At 37.0% G+C, this 25,962-nt stretch overlaps 1 protein-coding gene across 3 annotated transcripts in view; it reads left to right on the forward strand.

Annotated features, from left to right (window-relative positions):
- THSD7A (thrombospondin type 1 domain containing 7A) overlaps window positions 1-25,962 on the forward strand; it is a 349,815-nt gene that overhangs the window by 268,961 nt on the left and 54,892 nt on the right. For all 3 annotated transcript variants that reach the window (XM_036010570.1, XM_036010569.1, XM_028525671.2), the window contains exons 9-12: window positions 1,625-1,740; window positions 9,092-9,224; window positions 10,447-10,550; window positions 24,916-25,110. In XM_036010570.1, coding sequence (XP_035866463.1) covers window positions 1,625-1,740; window positions 9,092-9,224; window positions 10,447-10,550; window positions 24,916-25,110 — 548 coding nt within the window. The remainder of the gene's footprint in view (window positions 1-1,624; window positions 1,741-9,091; window positions 9,225-10,446; window positions 10,551-24,915; window positions 25,111-25,962) is intronic.

Consider the following 25,962-nt stretch of genomic DNA (forward strand, 5'->3'; position numbering starts at 1 on the left):
GCAATTAGACAAACACAAGCTTATTCTTAGCATAAACCAGGGAGATTTATTTCTTTTTGAAATGTTGAATCCAATATATTTTTAAAATTCACTTCTGAATAAACCCTACTGTCATAGAGTGAGAGAAGAAAACATGTATTTATATAACAGAAGAGAACATAATATTTATGTATGAGATATAACATGTAGATAAATGATTACAATGCAAAATATATAAAAAATGGAACATTGGCAAAGGGCTATAAAAAATTATAGGAAAGAGATTAATGATGTTATTTTTTTCACTCATAATTTCTCTTTCTGAAAACCTGACTAACTTACTTGTTAAAACACAATTTATCTTGACCTACAAAAAAAGTTGGCTTCTCCCATGGCGAATATTTTTAAATCCCAAAGTTTGCTAATTTCCTATGTTATTTCATCAATAGTTTTATTGGTTGTTTGGTTTATTTCTTCAGTGTCTCTCAGCTTATTTGTTAATGATTTATATGACCTCAAAAGAGTATTTCTTAGGAATCATAACATTAAGTTACTTTTACTTACATGAATTATGTTATTATATTATGTCATCCTAATATACATCTTCTTTTAACATTAGTGCTCACAGCCAACATTTGACTACTAGCAGTAGTAGAATTAGATTGTAAAGAATGCTGATAAGAGGTGGGAAACTTAAAAATCACATAGTAAGTACTCAATAAATATGGCAGTATATTTCAAACGTATATATCAGCTCCCTAAAATTATCTTTTAGGGAGTGAAAACCTTATATAATATAAGGTATTTCAGTGTTTTGTCATTATTTTTCTTTTGTGTTCCTAATAAATAATATATTTTGCTTCATTTTTTAAATAACAATTTAGTTGATTTTACCATAATTTATGTTGGGAGCACAGTGTTTTATTTTTTTTAAATTAGTAATTGACTATTTTTATTTTCATTTACTTTTTTGTTTCAAAAAGTATTATAACTTATTAAAATATTTAAAATTCCATAATTTGAAACTAGGAATATAATGGAAGAAAAAAGACATTAAATGAAAGTAAGACTAAAGCAAAAATTGCTTATCATAATGACCTATACACTTTTATTATCTTATTACTTATTTAATGAAATATATAGCTATAAATACAACTTTGTTTTGAGCATGTACTGTGTATAAAATATACTCTATTATAAATTTGTTATAATATTTTATAAAAATAAAATATAGAATAACTTGAAAATTTATAATCAGCAATAAGCCTAGTTAGTTACACAAAGATGTAAAATTAGGTCCTTAAATTGGTAATTTGAATTCACACAAATTTTTTTAAAAGTATGTTATAAAATACAAATTTACTAATGGGGAGATGATTATAAGGGGATAAGATATAATTATCACATTTGTGCTAGATAGCACCATTACTATTATTAAAACCATACATCCTGTTTTGAGAAGCTTTACTGCGGTCCAGTTTGGAAGGATTAAGTTGTATAGTTCTTGTCAAAAGCAAAGCTCCTGAAAGCTAAATGGCACAGACTGGTGACTATTTAGCAATTTTAGAAATGAAAATTCTAACCAGAGCTACCTGGTTTCCAGGATTACTGCAGAAGCTTAGTAATTTCCGTGTGCTTTTCCCAGGTGTCCTGAAAGCCTTCGGCCTGAAACCGTGAGGCCCTGTCTGCTTCCTTGTAGGAAGGACTGTGCCGTGACCCCATACAGTGACTGGACACCGTGCCCCTCCTCATGTAAAGAAGGTACGTTCTGCAGAGTTCTGCGGACTGTTCCCCTAGAAAACCACTCGCCAGCACCTCCACGTGCTTCTGACTGAGCAACGTTTGTGATTCTTGCATGGGACTGCGTAATCCTGGTTCAACATGAATGCCATCAAATTTCAGTTTCCTTCTAGAAAACAGTGTACCTTTAGAGTACCAAATGAATGGGCTTTATGCCAAAACTGACTTAAAACTTCATGATATAAATCAAAGTGAAAGGATTCTAGATGTTACTATATTAACAATGTTTCCTTTAACATTAATTATAAAAGAATATATAGTGTGGCCTTGGGTATCTCAGAAAGAGTGTCCAGTGACCTTATCAGTACTCATAGCTTCCAACCTGCTTAATAGCAAGCAATAGCCATGGCACCAGATTCACTCCAGGTTCAATTATGCAACCCCCAGCACCAGAACAAAGGAAAGAGGGAAACGGCCAGATTCTTCCTCTGCCAACTCCTAATGTGCCATGAGGCATTTACAAGAAAAGGATTTTTTCTCATTTTGTGTTTTCTTTCCTTTTGTTATTCACGAAGACTCTTTAGCATCATGACAGATACTTTGATAATGCTTCACCCTCAAGGAGAGGGTTCTTTCTCACCTGCTGAGAAAGATACCAACATCCTTCACCTGACTCGTGCACTAACTGAGCACATTTTCTCTTTCTGTCACAAATGCCACTGCCTCCTGTTTTTTATTTTACTCTCACAACAGAGGTAGTTTTTTCTTAAATTCCTTTTTGCTTTTTTAAAATTTTTGATTCTTGACCAGAGATATCCAGATTCATTAACCAGAGATATCCAATTAAGGATCGACTTCTAGTTTAATATTTATTTTAAGTTACCAAAAATACTTAAATCTTTAAGCTATTATAGGAGATTATATATTTAATACCAGATTTTTTACAGCGTAATTGTTATTTTATGTAATTAAAACATGAGGTCCTTTTTATCCTTTTTCTAGTTTAAGTACCACTGAAATATCAAATAAAAGTAAATTACAAAGTGAACAAGAATAGACAAATTTGATTTTAAAAGTTTTTTACGCATCTAAATAAACTTTTTGGACAAAAGAAGTTGGTATTAACTATTCTTTAAAAATACTTATTGCATTAATATTACTAATAAAACAATGTCATTTTCAAAATTTTTTCCAGCTTTTTTTCTCTTATCCTCTTATTTTCTTAAAACCTAAACATATGATATCCTTTGGTTTGGTTATAATCAGCAATAGAATTATACTTTCAAATAGGTTAATATTTCTATGGTAATTGTTAGTTATTCATCACTACAATAAAAAGGTTATTTATTACATTAAATTAATATTCTTGGAAATTTCATTCTTGATATTTTTATACTTATTGTTTTGTGTTAGCATGAGATAAGTTCATTTACTATTAATCCTAAAACATATGCAGTTACATTTATAACCATGTGCTTAATAATCAAACCCAAATTTAACATTTTTATGTAAATTTCCTGAAAGTGGGGAGAAAACATAGCCTTTTCCTTATATTGCATATTTCCTGGTATTGAGTATTTAAAATAAAATTTACTTGGTCTAAAATTTGGTTGGTCTAAAGTATTCAAGGAAATAAAGTAAAAAAAATTCAAAATCTTTCATTAAATTGACTCTCAGTCATTCATAAAAATCAGGAATCAGGTAAAATTTTTTCATTTCTTTACTCCTTCATTTGAAAATAATTTGGAATGTTGGAATGTATCCACGATTAGGAACAGAAAGAACTCTAGGGAAGGAAGGGAAAAACCATTATGGGGGCAAAAAAAAAAAAAAAAAAAAAAAAAAAAAAGGAGAGAGGAACAGGGAGTCAAAGATGTTTCCAAGGGATTACTTCTAATAATAATGGAATATGGAATCGAAGTTGGGTTGGGATGGAACTGAGGTCCTGAAAAGGGTGATAGATATGGGAAAAGTGATGCAGGAATTGGATTGGCCATTTTAATTAATTTGAAGAATTTTAGCAAGATGAGAACTAAAATAAGTGAATTGAAGAAGTAACCAGAAAGTAAAATGTTTGAAGATGAGAGTGTGCAGGTACTGATGATGATAACATCAGAGGATGAACAGAAGAGCTAGTAATTGGTGTGCAATGCAGGAGAAGGTGAGTGGGGGTGAGGAAGTACAGTAGTTCAGAGTACAGTGCCTTGAACACAATAACCACATGGATGCCAAGCTGCCAGAGAGGTGAGGGTGCTAGATAAAGAGAAAGGATCCCAGTAAGGGATACCCTAAAGTCATTAATTAATGTGTCAGTCGATGACTGCCACAAAGTGAGTAGCTAATGATAAAGTTGATGACAGGAGCTTCAGAGGAGTTGGAGATTTTTAAAGGTAAAGGGAGAAAGAAGGCTAGGAAATGGCTAGGTAGAGTCAGCTTCCACTGCAAAGAATGTGAAGGAAACTCTAAGAAAAGATAGCAGATGAAAAAACATGATATCCAATGGGTACAGTGGTGGAAGGATTAGAGGATGGAAGAAAATGAGAAATTGAAAATTGGGGTATGCATGCAAATAGTGCTGTGGGTTCAGGTGATGATGAAAGATATTTGGTGTAGAGGGTGCTAGTTTCTTGTGAGTGATGGGCAAGTGAGGTGTAATGGGTCTGTTGCGGGCGGACAGGTATCTCGTCTAAAGTGCATGGTGCCACTATGATACCCTTCTCCCCTAGTGATCCTGGGGTGGTGGAGATCAGGAGCATAAGAACAATGGCTCAGAAATCTGCTGTCCTGTGAGCAAGAGGCTCTCTGAGAGGCGGGGCTGTGTTTGGTTGGGCATGGGTCATCTCACCAGGAGCAGATCAGCTCTTGCCTGTTCCGTTTGTCAGCTCTGTGCAGATTGAGCCTCTTCTAACAAAAGGCTTTTAGAAACCCTGAATCTAGGCATGCAAACTTAAAAAGAATAGCTGTACTTGTGTATTGAGGGAATAAAGGAAGCCTGGGGGTAGGAGATGGGGTGCTGATGGACAACAGTGCCAAGATGCTTTGTGCACCGGGAGACGCCTGTTCTGTTTTGCCTGTAAACTGCTGTAACGGAGAATAGGGATACAATGATGTTATAGAAAACTAGCCTTTTGTTGTAAGGAATATAAAGCAATGATATGTGGTTAGTTTTTCATTATGTGGTATGAAATGGGAATGGCCCGAGTTTTATTGGAATTACACTGACTTTCACACACAATTAAAAAATGCAAAACAAAGTGGAATGTTCAAGGATAGATAACAGCAACGGAAAATTAATGCAGGGATAGGGTGGGTTTTTTTAATTTAATTTTGTAGGTGAAGTCTAAAGTTTACAAGAGTTTTGAATTAATGAAAGTGTGGAGCTAAATGCCTTTTAAAAATCAATTTAAAGAGGTAAAATTATGCTTCAGTGTTACAGAAAATGCAACAGAATAGCTTGGCATTCCAGCAGGAACAAAAAGAGTTATTTGAAATGTTATTCAGCCCTTTCTCAAGATACATCTTGAAAAATCAATGCCGATAAAGATCAGTATTGAGTAGAGAGTAGTTTAATCCTTAAACCAGTGCACTGGTTAACTTTTTTCAAATTTTCATAAATTTTACAAAAGGTGTTTTTTTAAGAAGAGGAAACATGTATGTGTGTACATTATTTATAACTCTGATCTTTAAATAACCAATACTTTTGATCAAATAATGCATTCAGCTGCTCAAATTCTATGCACTCCTTTTTTCACACCACATTTATTGAGTTGAGAGCTCGAAAGGATATTGCAGAGGTATCTATTCTGCCTTGATACCCTCAAGCAGTGCTACCCAAGAATTACCCCAAAGATATGAAAAATACCTTTACATTTGGCTTCTTGCAGAAAACATTTCTAATCTCCTATCACTGTTAGGCTCCTCCAGCCTGCTATTCCTCCCACATCCAGCTTAACAGATTTTAGTTTTGCCTGCCCTTTAAATCCTTCCTCCAAGTAACTTCTCTGGTGAAATTTATCTTGAATGTCTTAAGATATCTGAAAATTGCTCTGACTGTGTGAGACATTGTATACCATCTGAATCTATGTGCCCCATTATCATTTAATGGTTTTCTGAATATATAATCCCTATTTTTTTCCTGGTCCTATCCTAGATAGGTATTTTCAAGTACAAACACTACGGGAATATTCCTTTATTTTTCCCACACTCATTATTTCCAATGGACAAAGTGACATCTTATTGTCTATTATTCCTCAATGCACAGGCTTAGTCCCCATGGTTTACTACTATAAAGAAATGGATGGGAAGAAACAGAAGACATTAATCCAGTTGAGAAGAAATAAAATAAATATGTTCATTCATTCAGCAAATATTTATTAAGTCCTTGCTCTGTGTGACTATTGTTCTAGGTGCTAAAACACAAAGGTAAATGGAAATGAGATGTATATATTAACCACATATAATAAATTGGATGTAAGTACGTGAAGGAAATTATGAAGGTTGTGAAATTCTTGTTCGCCAACTCAACTCATTAGTGAGGAACCTTCCATTTTTCTTTTTGTGTTCCGTAGCTCTCCCTTTGTCTGCACTTTGATCTGAGAGCTCTCTCACCTGGGGGCACTCTACAGTGCTGTTTCTTTGAGTGGACAAGTAATTTCTTAACTCAGATCTGAGAAGAAACAAACCTCTTAGTGGGTAGAAACACAGATACCATGACACTTCCTGTGCAACCCCATTGCGCTTCCTCTCTGTGTGTTATGGCTTTGGAATGTTTCCCCTGAATTAGGTTACAGTCTCCTGTGAGCCACACAAAGTTAAGGTATTTGAACTTTTTATAGGAATAAATGGATTCCAAGGTGGAATCAGTTGTGGAAGTTCAAAGGAGTTATTGTAGTCTTACATATCAAGTACAAACTTGTGGAGGCTGTGATGAGAGGGCACTAGAATATTTCAGAGTTGTACATTAGGTGACATTTTTGCTTTCTAGTCAGTGAATTAGGGATGAAATGGTAACATTTGATTGCTGCCTCCCAAATCTGAACCACCCTGCCTATGTCCTAGGTGACATCTAGATAGTTAATGAACTGAAGCTCCAGTCTATAAGGTACCACTGATAAGGTACTCACAGTCAACTACAGACTCTGGATCTCTTGTTCCGACCTCCATGACTGTTGTCCATTTCTAGGTTGAGAAGGGTTAGACTGTTATTGATCCCCTGGGAAGCAAAAATCTGCTCCTTCCTTCCTTCCTTCCTTCCTTCCTTTCTTCCTTCCTTCCTCCCTTCATCTCTCCTTCCTTCCCTCAATCCTAAAGAAATATAAGAATGGTCATTTTGTGTCTCTACTCACTTAAAAAGTTTAATAACAGATCATAAACAAAAGAAAAATAATTGAATGTCAAAGAAGGATGGAGCCAAGTAACAAATAGGAGAAAAAGAGAAAAATTATATTATAAAATCAGAGTTAAGGTAAGCTCCTGCAATTGAGAAGAAAATTAGCTCTGAGAGTCTGGTGAACAAAGCAAAAAATAGAAACACCATGGATTCTTAACTGATTGTCAGGGGAAACAAAACTTTTCCTAGGTCTAAATTATTGGAGGAATTCATCAGCTGCACCTTAGAATAAGAGTCAGTGGATGATAAAATGGATGGAGGCTGCATTAGCAATTGTATTAAAAGTTCTTGAAGTCAAATGGCATTTTGGCATTTCTTAGATCTTTCCTAGATAAATGACATTTAACATGTAAAAGCTGGAGCTAGCATTCAGACTACTATGGTTAAACTAAAAACGTTGATGACAATATTTTCAGGTACTTTAGTTCTCTGCCACTTACTACCTGCAGTCCCTAATTCCCTGCTCCATTACCTGTAGTATTCCAATTATTCACTAAAATAGTTACAGTCCTTAATAGTACAGGTTTCCCCCACAATGGGAATAATCCTAGAAAGTTACCCATGAACCCTAGAATCTGAAATTGGGACAAGACATACAAAGTCATCTATTCTGGTAGATATTAAACCTGGGTATTCATCACAATTCCCCGGCAAGTTTTATAAAAGTCAGATTTTCACTCAGCTGCCCAAAATTCTGATTTAGTAGTTCAGGGTATAGGCCAATACATGTTGTTGTTTTTGTCTTTTTAAAGGAATTATCCTATGCAGTCAAGCATTTAGGAACCACTAATCTGACCCACTCTCCCGTCTAATACAGGAATCTTCAGGGCACATTGCTCAGAGTTGGTTGCCCAGACTGCATTGTGGGATACTATAAATTCACGAGGAAGGATGTTTCATTATTGGAAAGTTCTAATTGTCCAATCATATTTTTCTGCTAACATAATCACTTGAAGAATGTTTCAGTTCATTTCTGGTTAAGCTTTCATTGTTTGGGGCTGCTAACCCTCCTAAATTTCTCTGCTCCTCTAATCTTACATATTAAATATTTAATAATCTTGCCAAAAACAATGTAAATGCATTTTAGGAACTCCATTAAAATAATTCTTCAGATAATTCTTTTGTGAATGAAATTGTACCACGTGGTTGTTCATCCCCAAAGTGTGTTTGTTGTAAGTTAGAATATATCTTTTACTAAAGTTGGCAAGTTCTGTACATTATCTGTCTCTAATACTAAAAAATTTTGCAAGTCTTTATACCAATAATACTGTCTAGCTTATATCTTCATTGTAGATCAATCTCATTTCCTTTGTTCTTTAACGTAATTTGGATTTATTGAGAGTAATTTGGAGTAATTATTGCTATTTCAAATGTTTCTTTAAAAATTCTGCCTCTACAAAATGACTTTCATTTCACTACTTATAGCCCTGATGCTTGAAATGCAACCTGAATTGAAGATCTCAGGCTGTTTAACATGAGTAATAAATGACTAGAATAATTTATGAGTTATGCATTTCAAATTAAGTGAATAACAAAGAGAAAATTTCACATTAAAACAAGGAATATAGTCTCCTAAGAAGGATTCATTAGATGTGTATGAGTCCCATGTGGTAAGCAGGGCTATGTGAAATGGCAGGAAAATAAACTTAAGGTACAGGAAAATAAATTAATTAGAACTGTCATATTTCTCAAGGGGAACAAAATATACAAAAGAGCAATTACTTTGCAACTGTGCACTAGGAAAGCTAGTTAACTATGGAACTGTGTTCTTCATTCTTCGAATTTTAAATATAAATTGATTGAGTTTTCAATATAAGCGGTCTTTGGGAGAATTTAGGAAATGATTAGACTAGATGAGGACTCTCATTCAGGGATGTTGAATCATGTGTAGCTAGAGGCAATGTAATTTCTCCACACAGGCTGGTCTTTGGAGATTCTTTTATCAGTGCAAAGTACAGAGGTTAAAAAGCTGCCTCATTCTAGGGAATTCCGGAATCAAGAAGCAGTCTCGGCACCGGGTCATCATTCAGCTGCCGGCCAATGGGGGCAGGGACTGCTCGGACCCTCTCTATGAAGAGAAGGCCTGCGAGGCCCCTCAGATGTGCCAAAGCTACAGGTAAGAGAGTTGAAGGAAAAACAGGTGACCGATGCACTGAGCACAGTACTTCAGGTCCAACCCCGTCCTGCAGGCTCAGTGGAGTTTGGGATGTTTTGGGCTGAATGTGTGACCTCTTGCCTTTTTGAAAGAGCTGTTCTTCTACCAAAATTATCTCCAGAGAGACAATTACTTGTATAAATTTCCACGCTGTATTATTAGCTCCAGAAGTTAGGGAAAATTTCTTTTGTTGACATAAACTTCAAGGAACGCATAAAAGTTGTTAATACTTATAAAACATATGTTTTAGGAAGCAATTCTTTTTCCTTTGAGGAATCACCTAAGCATTCCTCTCTTGGCACCAAAGAGCTCCTGTTCCTACTAAAGACTGGTGTTCTGGCTGCTGAAATGTATCTTTATCTCAATGAGGCTAGTAAGAAGTTCATTCTATCAATTTTGGGCCACCTCAAAGAAAATGAAGGTTATTGAAGCTATCTATCATCATCTTGACAAATATCAGAGAAGTTTTTCTTCAGAACTATTAAAAGAAATTTCCTGATTGAAACATGATGTAGTACATAATTGCAATTCCAACAACAGATGAAATATTATGGCATCAATTGATGGAATGTGTGATCACAAAATAGCAATTTAAGGTGAAATTGATGGCAGATTTGCCATCTTAACTAATATTAATCTATATTTAATTCTGAGATGACAAATACTATAATTGCATGTTGACACTATAAACACTGAGAACTATTAGCCGAAATGTATTTATTTGATGGATCTGTTTTTGTGAAGTGTATTACACTTGCAGTTTCTGAGTTACCACTGCAATGCTAAGGGAAAGAGCACTCTACAAAAGGCTTATCACAAGAATGTAGTTTTGTAACTTGAACAGAAAGTGTATGTACCTTAATTAGACAAAATGCATCACTCTGGTGCCATCTGGTATGTCTGCTGGAGTGCCAGTCATTGAAAAGGCTAAATGCTCTCTGCAGTGTTTATTCTTACAGAACTTGACCATGATGAATTCTGTATCCACTGCCATAGAGAATATTTTATATTTAATGCTGCTCATTCCAATGTCTTGGAGATCTAAATTAAATTTAGGTAGGACTGAGCATAGTCAAATCTCTGTTGGCAGAGGTCAAAGTCATGTTTCTATGTCCCCGTGTCTCTGATTTGCCCGGCATTTTTGCTTCCTCTCCATGAGGTTTTTTTTTTGCTTTTCTTGTAGGTGGAAGACACACAAATGGCGCCGGTGCCAGTTAGTCCCTTGGAGCGTGCAACAGGACAGCCCTGGAGCACAGGAAGGCTGTGGGCCCGGACGACAGGCAAGAGGTGGGAGGCCTCGGTCTCATTCTGCAGAATGATTTGCTTTTCATTTCTTTAGCATCTCTAACTTCACCACCAGCTTGAGGAGTTTGTCATTCTGATGCCATGCTTAGCCCACAGAGCAGAGCAGATCTGAATCTCCTTACTACTTATTCTGCCTAACCCCAGAACATGGAAACTTGTCTTTTTAAATTGTGTCCTTTGCTCTTTGGCATTAGCCCACAATTTCTCTGCTTGTGTTTTTCCCTCATAGATATCTAGGAGATAATCAGACAAAGCTCTTAAGAATGCTGTGACACAGATGGTATGCTGCAGCTTGTTGTTAGCTTTTTTGGATAGTGGTGTTCCATGACACTTTGGCTTGTCACCTTAACAGTCAATAAGATCCTTACATCCTTGCCCATCTGCACTGTACATGCGTGTGCATACAATGTAATATAACTGGTTAACTTTCTCAGAAATTCTCAGCAATGACATCCATAGCATTGCCATGGCTCTCCCTGATTCTGTTCATATGCAGTACTGATTTTTACGTGCAGATTTATGAACTCAAAACCTGCCATGTGTGGGCTGCAATCTGTCTGCACTGCTAGGTAATGTGGAATCCTGCAGAAATGCATGATGGAAATGTTTCCAACTTGCAGTATTATTCATTGGGTATTATGAATAACACTTGCTTTTGAAGCTTTAGAACAATGTTATTTATGCGTATAGCAAAGTCAGTCTTTAGAGTGTACATGATTGTTTTTACTCATATGACTTTTAGAATGTAATTCCTACATACCTAAAATGTAGCTGAATATACAATTGAAAATGCAGCCACCGCCTCTCTTTGACTCATAAAAACATGTTTTGCTCCCTCATTTGTAGTTATATGTTTGATGATGATGCACAAGTGTGAACATACAGAATAGAATTCCAGCTTTTGCTGCTGTGACCTGGAACCCCCCTTTCCTTTACAATGTGAAGCTTATTGTCCTCATTTGAGAAAAAGAGCTACTTTTTAATACAAATGTTCTGTTTGTTTAATCATCCTTTTATAAGTCTTTATTTGAAACATAAAATTTAGTTTACAAAGAATATTAACTACCTAGTTATTTTTATGATATTATTTTATATACTTAATTTTTATTGTGTGTCCTCCACCATCAGCTTTAGCTAAAAATTACCAGTATCATTTTACAGTTATGGAGACTTAGGTACATATCTAAACTCAGTCATTCTCTCCATTTAAAACCATTTATCGAGAAGTTGAGTGACACGAGATCTTCTTGTCTTGCCTTACTAAATCCTCCTTGAATCAAGCAGACATGTGAATTTAATGTGGGTGCTATGTGGAGTTTATAATGAAAACAGGTGTGGGTTTGGGAATCAGGAAACACAGGTCTTAGTCCTTGTTTTTTCACTAATACAATGCGAGTCTTATTCTTTATTTCACTTTCTTTGTCTTGGCTTATTTAGATGAAAAAAAGGATAAGAGGGTTAGACCAAATCATCTTTTAGGATTATTCCGATTTTCATATTCTATAACCTATGCACAGAAAATACCCAGGGATCCAAGTCTGAAGTGAAATTAATTTAAAAAGATGAAAGCTGTATTTTTATAGACTACCACAGGAAGAAATCTGATTTGGTGGAAACAGCTTCAGTTGCAAACTTTTTGACTTAACAACTGCCGAATCTTGGGCTATTTATTTCCTCCCCCTGAGCTTAGAATATAATGATTCTCACAGTGCTTTGCACATACCCAGTCTTCTTTAAATGTTGAATCCTTCCCCCTTCCTGTTAGGTCGTGGCCCTGATGGATGTGTGTGTAGGTCGTAGTAGACCTGAAAGCAACAACAGTAACATGGACCTTTTGTATTTTTGACACAAAGTCTGCAAAATGACTGTTTTTTTCTGTGATTATTAGTAATCTCTTCATTTCCAAATCTGAAGACTTTTGTTCATTCCTCACCCTGGGTGACTACTTTGTCGTGTCTGATACCGAGACCCATTCCCATGGGGAAAAGCAGTCTTTAGCTTCCTCGATGCCACTGTCTCCTGCCTTTCTGACTCTTCTACTCCTGGTTTCCTACCACTGGCTCCTCTTCCTCTGCCTGTACTTCAATAATGATTTCTGAGCTTGGAATACTTGTCAGACAACTGACTCTATCTTGGTACTCTTTTCTATTTCCAAGCTATCTGAAAAAAGAAAGTCATTTCTGCATAAATATACTAAGAAGAGCCCACTTAAATTCCATATGAAGATAATCTTTCTTGCCTTGCTAAGTTAAAGATTTTTTTCCTTAGTGCCAATATCTGTACAGAAACATGAAGTGGGGAGAATCACGAGTGTAGAAATGTATTTTGTGAATGGCCAAAAGGCAACATTTTGTTTCCTCGATGGTTATGCTTGTGTTCGGCACTCTGGATGATGGACCTGTCAGACTCTTGCTATTTTCACCTTTGTTTTTACCCAGTCAGAGACTTTCAAAGTGCCAACTAGTGCTGCTTTTTAATGATTAAAATAACTGTGTAGTAAGGATTAGCATCAATCAGCAAAGACTGTAGAGAAGCTACCCCCATCCTCTCTAATGTATCCAATTTTCTAATTCCAGTCACTCATTCACATGTGATTGCATTCAGAAGACTGTGTGGAAAGAGCCAGGAGTGTCAGGAAAGAATGTAGAGGTACAAGTCAGGGAGCTTATCTTTGTTAGGGAAACGGCATCACCGGTGACATTATCCAACATGTAGGAGTTCAAGACTGAAACCGATCCATTGCAAAAGCAGTAATTTGAAGCTAAAGAGCTTAAGAAAGACCCTAACAGATGAGCTTGGGCTTGACTTGTACCTTAATATTAGAATTAGCAGAAAAGAAAAAAGAATACAAAATAAGATCAATTCTATAAGCTACACATTTGAGGTAAGGAAAATAAAAACATTAAATGTGTTCACAGAAAAATGGGTAGATTGAACTCTGAAGCTCTGAAGATGTGAGCTGGAGCCTGGGGTGATTTCACAGAAGGCTATAAATGTCAGGATCAGTATTTTAGACCTTGTTCAATAAATAGTAAGAGCAAGCACCTGATGAACGCGGTGGTTTATCTGTCAGCGTGTGCAGAATAAATTAGGATAAGGCCCATGGGACTAGGTGCCAGCTAGTTCACTGTTGTAGCAATTCAAGGATTTCGTTATAGGGTCTCCTAAACCACAGTGGTGGGAATGGGCAAAAATAAGTGGATTTTCTGCATACTATAGAGGAAAATAATTTTAGGACTCGGTGGCAGGCAATAGCAGCAGAAATAGAAACAAACAAGTCAAAGATGATCATGTGATTCTTAAACTCTAATACTTTTAGCTTAAGAATAGTTATAATAATGGTGAAAAGTCTTGGGTCTGCAAGTAGAGTTAACTTTATAAAGTATACTTTTTATATTCTGCATTAGAGGTGACAGCAGGGGAGCCAATTAAAAATATCCAAGTGTGCATTTGGAATGCAGCTATAGACATAGCTTAGGGCAGAAGATAGTAATTTGAGTAAAATTACCAGAAAGGGTTTTGATGAAGCTACAGAAGAACCTAAGAACTCTGAAACACATTGTGTGCAGAGGGAAAAGTGGTTATTGTATTTTACCATTAACAGATTTTTCTCTGTAACCTGTTTGCATTTGTATACTCTTTAAGCACTTTTTTTTACCGAAAGAACTTTAAATGCTATTAACTTTAAATTACTGTTTCTTCCTGTGTCATAAAATATGAGAGCTAACTATACTGTGCTATGGTTCTAAAGGTAGAAATTTCAATCCCATAGATTTTATCAAACTATTGGTCTAGACCAGTGATCAGTAAACAATGGCCTGTGCACCAAATCCAACCTACAGTCTGTTTTTTTAATGATTACAGCTTTATTGGAACATTGCCATACCCATTTCCCTACCTGTGGCCAGTGGCCGCCCTCATGACACAAGGCGAAGTTGAGCACAGTCAGCCCTCCATATCCACGTGTTCCACATCTGCAGATTCAACCAAGCACAGATGGGAATTTTCTTAAATACTACATTGTTGCTGATGCATACTATGTGGTCCTTTTTTTTTCTCGTCATTATTCCCCGAACAATACAGCATAGCAACAATTTACATAGTGTTTACATTATATTATAAATAATCTGGGGATGATTTAAAGTATGTGGGAGGACGTGTGTAGGCTATATGCAAATATTATGCCATTTTATATTAAGGGACTTGAGTCCTGGAATCAGTTCCTGTGGATGCAGAGGGATTACTGTAGTTGTTATAGAAACTGTATAGTCGATGAAAATACTTACTATTTGGCCCTTTATAGAAAATGTATGCCGACCCCTGGTCTAGATTCTAAAACCATATCATCCATAATACAGTCACAGCTTCTAATAGTACTGAATAGTCATTACCCAGTAGGACTGGAAAATTCCTGAAGTTTACCTGGTCACTAGGGGAAAAGCTTTTTAGGTCAATTCATCCACAAAGGGCCTCTTTTAGAGTTATGAGAGTAGTGGACTCTAGAGGCTGTCACAGTAGTAAAATATATGCCTCTAGGATGGAATCGCTGCATTCTTTGGGGAATTTAGGAATAAAATTTTGACTCTAAAAACTTCAGTAATAAAAAGAGTTAAAGGTGAAACCAGATAATACATAAGATGAGAAAGACAGGAGAGAGTGCCCTCCTAATTCTCCTGTCTGGAAGACGATAAATCACACCCAGGAACTGGCCATCAGGAGATAATTTACTAACTACGCACAGAGAAGGAAGAATGTGTGAGCTTGTATAATATGCACCTCTCCACAGAACACTCACAAAGTCACGTGTCGTGGTTCAATTCTCCTCAAAAGACTTGAAGCTTCCATAATAGTTGACAATGTTACACAAAGTTCTCTTTTACCAGTGTATTAGCCAACCCTCCTAAGTCTTCTCTTATCCAGTCACCTGCACCTGCCTATTTTTCACCACCTATTAACAATAAAGTGGCTTTATAGTCAGACTCTTATTTTTACTATCAATACTCCTAGTAGCATAGTTGTTCCAATGGTAGGACCTACCCATGGTGATGCATTTCAAAGGATTTGAAAAGCAGATATGTTCCCAGAGTCCAAGAAGTAAGCAGCTGGAACGGCTTACCATCTCTATACAAACACTTACTGTAAAGCAAATCAGTGAGACTCAGCCTTACCCTGAAAGGAGCTGGAATAACTCAGGTGTAAGAAGACAGGAAGATTCTATTCTGAGTAAATAGAGTCTTGATGAAGTCTCCATTCTGTGGATTTCAAAACTGTGAGAAAATACTTTCTGAACTATTAACATTAGAACACAAAGTACTTTAAAAGAAAATCAGTATACTCCTGAAAAGCGTGAAAAATACATAAGAATTCATGTGATTATTTATGACCAAATTCCTTTACATTGGTAAGGAAAAGTAAAATAATAATGAAGCAAAATTTTGTATCAGTCATTCCCAGTATCACTGATAATTTTTACCTAATTTTCTGTAAATTAGATATTGGTTATTCTGTTACTAACAGGATATTTTCCTTAAATTCACCAAGTGTGTCTGTAGAAATATTAGACATCTTAAAAGTTTAAAACTTTTAAAGCTTAAAACTTTGTGTTAAAAGTTGTGTTAGTCTACTTGGGCTGCTATAGCAAAATATTATAGACTAGGTGGCTTAAACAATAGAAATTTGTCTCTGATAGTTCTGGAGACTGGAAAGTCTAGGATCAAGGCGCTGGCCAATTTGACTCATGGTGAGATTTCTCTTCCTGGCTTACGGTGTCCTCATATGGTGGAAAGAAAGAGAGCAAGCCCTCTGGTCTTTTCTTATAAGGGGCACAATCCCATCTTGGATGTCTGGCCCTCATGATCAAATGACCCCCTCTAAACATAAGACCACATCTCCAAGTACATCATATTGGAGGGCACAATTCAATCGATAGCAATAATGAAGAATCAGTGTGTTTAAATAAAATTCCTATCTCAATGTACAGAGCTGTAAGTGTGTTAACATTAAGTACTCTCAGAAAGCTGTAAAAACAGGATAAGATCTGTTCTTTCTTAAGGCAACTCAAACTTCCTGAGTATCATTCAGTACCATTCATTACTTTATAAAACAAATGTTTATTGAAAGCATACTACATGTTTCACATTACCTACATGGTACTGAGCTCAGCCTATTGAGAGAATACAAGTGTGTAACAAAGGGCTTCCATTTATTTCTTATGGTAGGAAATATACTATAGATATCCATGATTGAGATGACTCATGAAAATGGCAGTCAGCAAAATCTGTGTGTTTGGGGAACAGTGTATTGGCCAGTTTGCCTAGGATTTCCATGAGTGAGTTGGATACAAGGGCCACACTCTGGAGGATTTGAACATCAGAAGGAGGAGAAGAAGGAATGGGAGGAGGGCTTTTTCAATAGGAAAACAGAAGTAGTGAAGAATCTCAGCAAAGCTTTGGATATGGACAATGGTGTATTATGGGATATTTTATCTAATGGTATAAGAACTTAAAAGAGAGAGGAAAGATGTGTTTTAAAAAAGGAATTGACAGACCCTGGCTGGTGTGGCTCAGCAGATTGAGCATCATGCCACAAACCAAAAGGTTGCCAGTTCGATTCCCAGTCAGGGCACATGCCTGGATTATGGGCCAGGCCCTCACTTGGGGGCATGAGAGAGACAATCAATTAATGTTTCTCTCCTTCTCTTTCCCTCTCTCTAAAAATAAATAAATAACATCTTTTTAAAAATAAAGAAGGCATTGACAGGATTTGGCAATTTTTAAACTTGAATCATCCTTGAATATTATACAGAAATTTTAGAGGGCCTTTGACACAGCCATCTTTCCTATAGTAGTGTCAATTAAAGGAATAAAAATAACATGAAATTATGTCCACATTCCATTCAATTTTTAAGTGAATAGACAGCTCGTATTTGCTTCATACTATTTGAGTCACTATGTATGAGCTTTGAATAGAAATGTAATCTCTACTGTCTTTTTTTCTCTGCCCACATTTCTATAGTTTCGATGGCATTTAGAAGGCTAAATTATGGGTTGATCAGTGACTATGTCATTGAAACCTATATTTAAAAGTTGAAGCTAGAGTTACTATTATATTTGCATTAGAATAAAATATATGACTGGTAATAGTGACAATATAGTTATTTTTTGCTTTAAGACTTCTCTAAAGGGCAATATCAATCACTATTTAGTGTCAATCATATACTTAAAAATGTGTGTGTATATATATGTGTGTGTATATATATATTTCCAGTATTTATCACTTAGTGATGCATTTTTAACCAAGAGTATCATACGAAAATATTGTAGATGCGGAGATTTCTACAAATAACTTCACATTTGCTCTTTCTGAAGCTCCATGCTGTCCCCATGCTGTCTCCTGATCAATGTACTTTTGAGAAATAAGATGAAACTAGAGTAACCCCCAGAGTCAGCCCTGACTGTCCTAATCTCCCAGCCCCTCTGTATCCTTCCTGCCAATGAATGCCCATAGTAATGTTGACCTGTCACTAGATCTGACGTCAGCCTGTTTATGTGGATCCAGTGTAATGCAGATGTATCCCCAAATCTAGACCACAAAAAAGAAAGAGAACTTCAATTATTTGTCTCACATGGCAGGGACCCATCTCCCCTCTGCATCACTTATTGATTAATAAGGTTATAAACATAAAGCACAGAAAGAAAAGTTTTAATTCTCCCTCTATCAAAATTAAATCTAAATAAGTTTATAGAACATGAGATGTAAATATTTAACTACAATTATGCTATTTTTTGTGAACAAATATGATTAAATCTCATGCTTCAATTAAGTGGCTTAAATGATATTGACACCCTTGTCATTACCCTTTTGCTTAAACTCTGGTCCATTTTGTTCTTTTTAAATGATTGCATTTTACAAGCAGTATTGAAGTTATGCCCAGAATATAAGGGCCAGTTTATCCCAGTGGCTCACATTAATCTGTTAATGTGTAGAGATTATTACGCCATAGGAAGAAAAAGAACAGATGTGGAAAATGAACTAGGTAGAAAGGAACAAAAGAGCTTGCTTTAAAGAACAGACATAATTTTTGAAAGCATATTTCAGCTAAGGTATCTATTACTCGCCACCCAATAATTTTTACATGCTTCATTGATATAAACTATTATTTTAAACTTCTAATTTTTCTATCATTAAATTATTTCCTCTAATTTTTTATGAATACTAGCATCCTAGTTGATTCGGGGATTTTGGTTTTGTTTCTGTGCCTATGAGAGCCCTGTCATAAAATGATTATTAGCATTTCCTAATTTTTAAGTGGCTCATAAAATCAGCTTGACACTGTAATGTGTCTGTGATGGTCCCTCAACGCTCCATTTGTTGTCCCGCAGTTAGTGAGCCTTCCCGGCTCCCAATGGGGGACCTAGCTGAGCTGCTCCGCTGGGAGCTGATTATCATTTCCTAGTAACTCCTGATACAAGGACTTTCACATATATTATGAGCATCAGTGAACCTGGGAATCACTGTAACTATTCGGGATAAAATGTTTTTAAAGTACATTTTTCCCTTTCTACCAGAGGTACAGTCACAACTTGTAATTAGGAATTGTAATTGGGCAAACTTGTCAGTGAAAATCTCTTTTCCACAGAGAAAGAGGACGATCATTATATCCACCTAGTAAACAACCAGAGCCCTCTTGCATTATTTATAGGTTTGGTCTTCTAAGCACAATTAGGTCTCTTGGTAACTAACTCCTGTTCACATTAAGCCTATTATTTTTCATTTCTACATGATTCATTCTCACTATTGCCATTTTTTCAAAACACTATAGGAAAAACCACTCCTTTAATCACTCGATCACCTAGACGCTGTTGCTGTGGGATAAACCACGTTGCTATCGCTCAATTTAATAAATTGGGTCTCAGAGCTTCCTGAAATCCTTGTTACGTAGACTCCAATGGCTTTCACTGTGCTAGGACGTTGATCTTATTCTGGTTCTGGTAATGAACTTCTGTGCGCACATTGTAGGCCTAGTAATTTACTTCACCTTGATTATTTGAACAAAATGACAACCTGGTCTGACCTGCTGAAGGGTAATCTCGTGGACCAAGACCACCTGTCCTTTTTTGCATCCTGAATAATCAGGGAGCATCCTTCCTTTTCATGAAAATGAAGAGGAGAAACTACATTTGAATTCTATTAGATTTACTTCACAGCCACTTTGGTAGCCTTCCATTTGCATGCTCACGTGGGCATAACACCGATAGCCATGCTCTTGCTCCTCAAGCCAACGTTCTCTATTCCCTTTCATCCCAGCAACCGGTATGATTCTCTTCTTTAAAGCGTAGCACGGAATTCAAGTTACATAAAAACATTCTGGAACTGACTCTGTTCATTCTACTTATTGATGTTTTTAAAGCTAAATTTATGGGAAATTTCAATAACACGCAAAAGCAAAAAAATAATGAGTACTTAGTAACATAGTCATCACTGCCTCCACCTCGACAGCATTTCACATGTTGCCCTTCTTGGTCATCTGACACTCTCCACACACTTAAAAAGGTTTTGCTGGTGTATTTTAAAGCAACTTCCAGATAAGATGTATATCATGTGTAAATTACTTTTTAAACATGATAGTATTATTATAGCACTAAGCAAAATTAACGATAGTTCTGTACTATCATCTCATATTTAGACCATGTTTCATTGCCCCCCATTGTTTCAAAAATGCCTGTTTGCAATCAATCTGTTTAAATCAGGGTTCATGAAGCTTTCCACATTGCATTTAGTTGGAACATTTCTTAGGTCCCTTTGAAACCAACAATTCTGTCTCCGTTTTCCAGAGCATTTCTTCGTTTATAAAAGTGGCTTTCTTACCTATGTTTCCAGCAAATGTTCAGTGTTGACGGGCTAAGCTGGCCTGGCTTGATTCATGTGTAACCCACCAGTCAGTCACATGGGTGACTCCCTGGCTTTCAGCCTGCTGGAAGCAACCTCTCCGTGACGCTTAGATAAAAATCGCTGTGCCTGGGTGCTCTGTCCCTCTCTGGAGCATGCCAGTGCCTGCCTTTCTTTCCCCCTCCTGCCATCCCCCAGGCGTGTTACCTTTGCCTTTCCCTCTCCTAAGCTCCAAGGGCCCTTCTGCCTCTCTAACTTCTTTCAGGAGCCTACACAACTTAGCTGGTTCCTTCCTTCCCTCCCTCCCTCCCTCCCTCCCTCGCTCCTTCCTTCCTTCCTTCCTTCCTTCCTTCCTTCCTTCCTTCCCTCCTTCCTTTCTCTCTCTCTCTCCCCCACCCTCTCTCTCCCAAAGACTACATTTCTTTATTTTTAGAGAGAGGGAAAGAGAAGGAGAAAGAGAGGAAGAGAAACACTGAGCTGTCAGAGAAGCATCAATCAGTTGCCTCTCTCACACCCCCAGCTGGAGACCTGGCCCACAACCCAGGCCTGTGCCCTGACTGGGAATCAGACTCGTGACCTTTTGGTTTGCACGTTGACACCCAACCCACTGAGCCACACCAGTCAGGGCTGGCTCACTTCTACTACCTCTGTCACTTTTTAAATAAACTCTCTCATATAGTTTGAAAAAACATTGCTATGCCTCAATAAGTACAATAAAATGATCAATAAAATAAATGGATATAATCAACAGAGAATTAAATATGGAATTTTACTTTACAATAATCATTTGATATGTGCTAACCTCACACTAAGCTTTTATGGTGAACTGTTCATAAGGCAGCACGGTTTTGGGCCCATCTTTCTAAAGATACCTCAGCCCAAAAGAGCACTTGCATAATCATTATACACAAGGTATGCCTGCTCCACCTGTAAGTGCAGATATAATTGACTGAGTATATGGAACATTTTGATGTGCTAGGAAACCATGCTTAGTATGAGGAATCTTTTCTACTGTTCAAAGCACCCTGTTTTTAGTGCCTTAGATGTGATTTTTAAGATTTATAAAGTTGAGAGACCAGATGGCTCCCTTTCCAAACATTTATATTTTTCTCAGCCCAATAGCAGGAAGCTCATTTCAGATTGCATTCCTGTGTTAGAATTGTTGCATTTCCTCTCCGTCAGAATAGAAACAAGTTGAGATGTGTGATAAATTTTCAATATGCTGTATAAACGGTGGTGTTGCTACTTGTTTGCATAACATTGCATGAGTGATTCATTCAAAGTACACTGTCTAAAATCTCAGATACGGGAGTGGAGTGCTGAGTGGGCTTTAGAACAGATATGGGAATTTTGCGTTTTTTTCTTTTCAACTAGTCAAAACACTAAAGATTTTATGTGCTGCAGGTATGTAGAGAAAACGACTTTAGATTTATGTAAATAGGATAGAGCTGCACAAAATTAATTTATTTCTGGAATGGTGTTGGTAATGGTTTTATTTATTTATTTATTTTGATATTACTCAATGTGATGAGAGTTGGAGCAATAGTGAAAGACAGTTTGTGAGAAACCACCTTAGAGAGAGAACCTTAATGGAGAACCTACGGCAATTTCATGTAGTTTCTCAAAATATTTATAATCAGGTCTGTTTCAGAGTAGGTAGAAGTAGTCTTATTTCAAGGAACCCAAGTTTAGTTTGATAATTTTCTTTTAGTTATAAACAGTGTAACCTGCTACAAAGCTTAGAGTTCTGATGTGGTCAAATCTCTTATTTCCCAAATTTATCATTCTTGAGGTTCCTACCTATCCTGATTAGCAAAAAGTCTGATTTCTTCCTCTTTATCAACCCTTCCTCTTGAGCCTCCTTGGGGCAACTTTGCCCACAAGCCACCTGAGCTAAGTTTGAAGTGTTTAAGGAGTCAACCCTTCTTCCACAGGTGTAGCAAGAACTGCACAGTCACATTAGCTCATGAACAATACCACATCCTGGGAATTGGTCCTATACCAATCCACAGATAACATTTTTCCAAATTATATGAATACCCCTTTTGGTCCACTCCTTGTATGGGTCCCCTGGAGCTTCCTTAGCTCATTAGCATAAGTTCAGTCATTTTTTTTCCCAAAGCTTGGCACAGAGCTAGGGTGACTGGGCACCAAAGGACTTTCCATCTTAGCCACAAGTGTCAACCAGACCCTTCTTCGTGTCTTCATTACTGAAACCTAGTGGGTTTTTAACTTGAATATGCATTAGGAAATATGAGCAGCTTGAAAAAATGCATATTCCTTGACCCCACACATAGAATTCTCCTTCAGGGGTTCTGGAATGAATCCAATTAAAATGTTATTTTAATAGCATTCCAGGTGTTTCTGATGCAAGTGCAAATATATTACCTATTAGAGCAGTGTTCTCAATCCACTGATACATATTTGAATTATTTGGGCACTTTAAAAACATGTTAATGGCCCTGGCTGGTGTGACTCAGTAGATTGAGTGCCAGCCTGCGAACCAAAGGGGCGCTAGTTTGATGATTCCCAGTCAGGTCACATGCCTCGGTTGTGGGCCAGGTCCCCATTGGGGTATCGTGTGAGGGGCAACCATACATTGATGTTTCCCTCTCTCCTCCTCCTCCCTCTTTTTCTCCCTCCCTTCCTTCTCTCTAAAAATAAATAAATAAAATATTTTAAAAATAAAAAGATGCTAACGCCCAGGAGCCTGTCTTCCATCATTTAAATCAGAATGTTTGAGTTCAGCAAAGGTGTGGACATTTTCCAAAAGCTGTGCCGGTCGTTTTAATTGCAGCCTGATTTGAGGCCCATCCTGATTTGACTCCCATTACCTGAGACTGGAATGATCAACACAGATCGCCAGCCTTCTCCTCTCCCAAGTTGTGAGAGTCTCTTTGGGACACTTAATGTTTTTCTTGTCACATAACCTTCATGAAGGCCACTATTGTCCACTCTCCCAGGTTTTCATGTCTTCAAAATTCAGGGACCCCTGTTTTGTTTTGTTTTGTTTGTGTTTTCTTTTTTCCCCATAAAATTGGCTCTTCCAGGGTTGTGAATATTAAATTAAGAGATATCTATAGCTAAGAAATAGGTGATTATTCACCTACATTTGTACAATTATGTAACTTTTCCCGTTGCAGTTGCAACCAATTGGGTTCACCTACACAGAGAAGGCCTTCCCTTGCTAGAATTGTTATGACCTTATACACACCCAGCACACAGCCCTATACTGCTAGCTGTCAGTCTTACTGTATGGATTTGGAGAGTGTTGTCTAACCTGAGACCTTCTGTGTCTTCACTGTAATTTGGGATCAAAATGCCAGACCCCTTCACCTTAGCTTCATCTGACAGAATCCCAAGCAGGGCAGAGATCAGCCATGTCACCCTAGACCATAAACACGAACGGACCATGTAAATCAGTCTGACTAAGGCCATTGAAGCTAGTTCAATAAAGACTTAACTTTAGAACCAAGGTATAAATGTTTCATCTGCTTCCTCAGTAAATGAATGAATTATTTTAAAACCAACAGGGGAGATGGCAGAGGGAGAGAAGGGATTTTAAACATCACCTGCTCTTTTTAAGTCCTGTTCACTTTAAAGCAGTTGTACATCTGTGTTGAATAAGTAATGAGACTATGGCATGGTTTATAGAAATCAGTAAAGCAATTTGTAATATATATGAATGAAAATTATTTGATGATTTTAAGCATACATATGTAATTGTGGAGATAGCAATTATAATATGATAGATTAAGGTTGCTGAAAGTTTTTATTTTTTAATTTTTGGTTGATATTTGTGCATGTGAAGAAGTTTTAGCCAGAGGGAGTGGGGGGCTTCTACCCTGCCCCCTCCCATTAACCACTTGAGAGCCATCCCAACAAACTTCCAATGTAAAGAAATAAAATAAAAAAATAAAAAATATGGAAGTGCAGCTTCAAGACAAACTCCGTGAACATCCACTTCCCACCCAAACCTTCCAGCCAACTCACTGCCACTGAGACCCTTCCGGGCAGGAGCCCCACAGTGGCCAGTGATGTGGGAGCGATTGTTAGAGGTGTGTGGCGTCTCCCCGCACTGCTAGGAATAGCCTGCATCCAACATAAACTATTATCACCACCCATGTATTATTCATTGTCTCCTAAATAATTCATTTCTAAATACACTCCACATGTGACTTGAAATTCTTAATAGTGTGTAATAAAAATGGCTGAATGCCAAGTGCGTGTGCTTTTCGGTGTCATAAAAACCACTGGGGTTATCTGTGATTTTTTTTTAATTTGCGCCATCAATTTAATGACTTCTGTGATTATTGGAAACACTCCCGCTAGTTTTCTGATGAAAATAAAGAATTAAAAAAGGATCCCTCTGACTGCTTAAGAAAATGTTAATTCCTAAATTGTCGCGTGATCACAGACATTCAGACTTGCTCTAAGCAGCTCTGTGCTTTTCCTTTAGCCATCTCCTGTCGAAGGCAAGACGGAGGACAGGCTGGCGTCCAGGAATGCCTCCAGTATGCCGGCCCCGTGCCAGCCCTCACCCAGGCTTGCCAGGTCCCCTGCCAAGATGACTGTCAGTTCACCAGCTGGTCCAAGTTTTCTTCATGCAACGGAGACTGTGGCGCGGTTAGGACCAGAAAGCGCACTATTGTTGGTAAGAATAATTCATTGGAATGCCTGTTGAGGTAGAAAAACAAAACAAGTCAGACCAAGAGAGTTCTGACAATGTATCCAGAAAATGCATGGGTATGCCTTATTGTTGGTATACTTATATATATATGTATATATACATATATTGTGTATGTATAAGTATACCAACAATAAGTCAATGGATTCGAATGTGTGTTTTCATGTAAGTTGGCAAGGCAGACACATTGTGTAATTTTGGTATGAAGGAAAAGTGACCTTGAAAACCGAACTCTGTCTTCCTATGACAGTACTCGGAAGGTTATCTTTTGTTTTAAGTATGTACTTTTGCTGGATTGCCTACAGACTGCGCAGTGTTTGGAAAAAGTTTTTGGGAGCAAGAGGAAAGGTTGCCACTTCATTTTCCTAACCCATTCTCACTGCCACAGCCTCACTTATCCTTTACACCCTAGAAGAAGACTATGGCATTAATTCTGTATCTCAAAACTGCATTTTAAAAGGCAGTCACAGTGACAAAAAAAAAACAGTGATGTAATGAGCAAGAACAGGAGCCATTGTACTGAACTAAACCCTGGTGCATTCAAAAATACCCTCAGTTGGCAAAAGAAACTTAAAAATATTGGTGGTAGTAGACTCATCAGAATTTAAAAGTTACAAAATAAGCCACCTGTCATAATGAAAACTATATGCCCTGGCTTATAAAAGTTACAGATAAATATATGTAAAACATACATAACTAATGATGGTCAATATAATTAAAGAGTCATAATATATGATACCACATAATAAATATAAACATAAATGATTTAATTAAAATAATGATATATAATTTTTAAGCACATGTTACTGTTATATGTCA

This window comes from Phyllostomus discolor, chromosome 10 (assembly GCF_004126475.2).
Source record: "Phyllostomus discolor isolate MPI-MPIP mPhyDis1 chromosome 10, mPhyDis1.pri.v3, whole genome shotgun sequence".
Lineage (NCBI taxonomy): Eukaryota > Metazoa > Chordata > Mammalia > Chiroptera > Phyllostomidae > Phyllostomus > Phyllostomus discolor.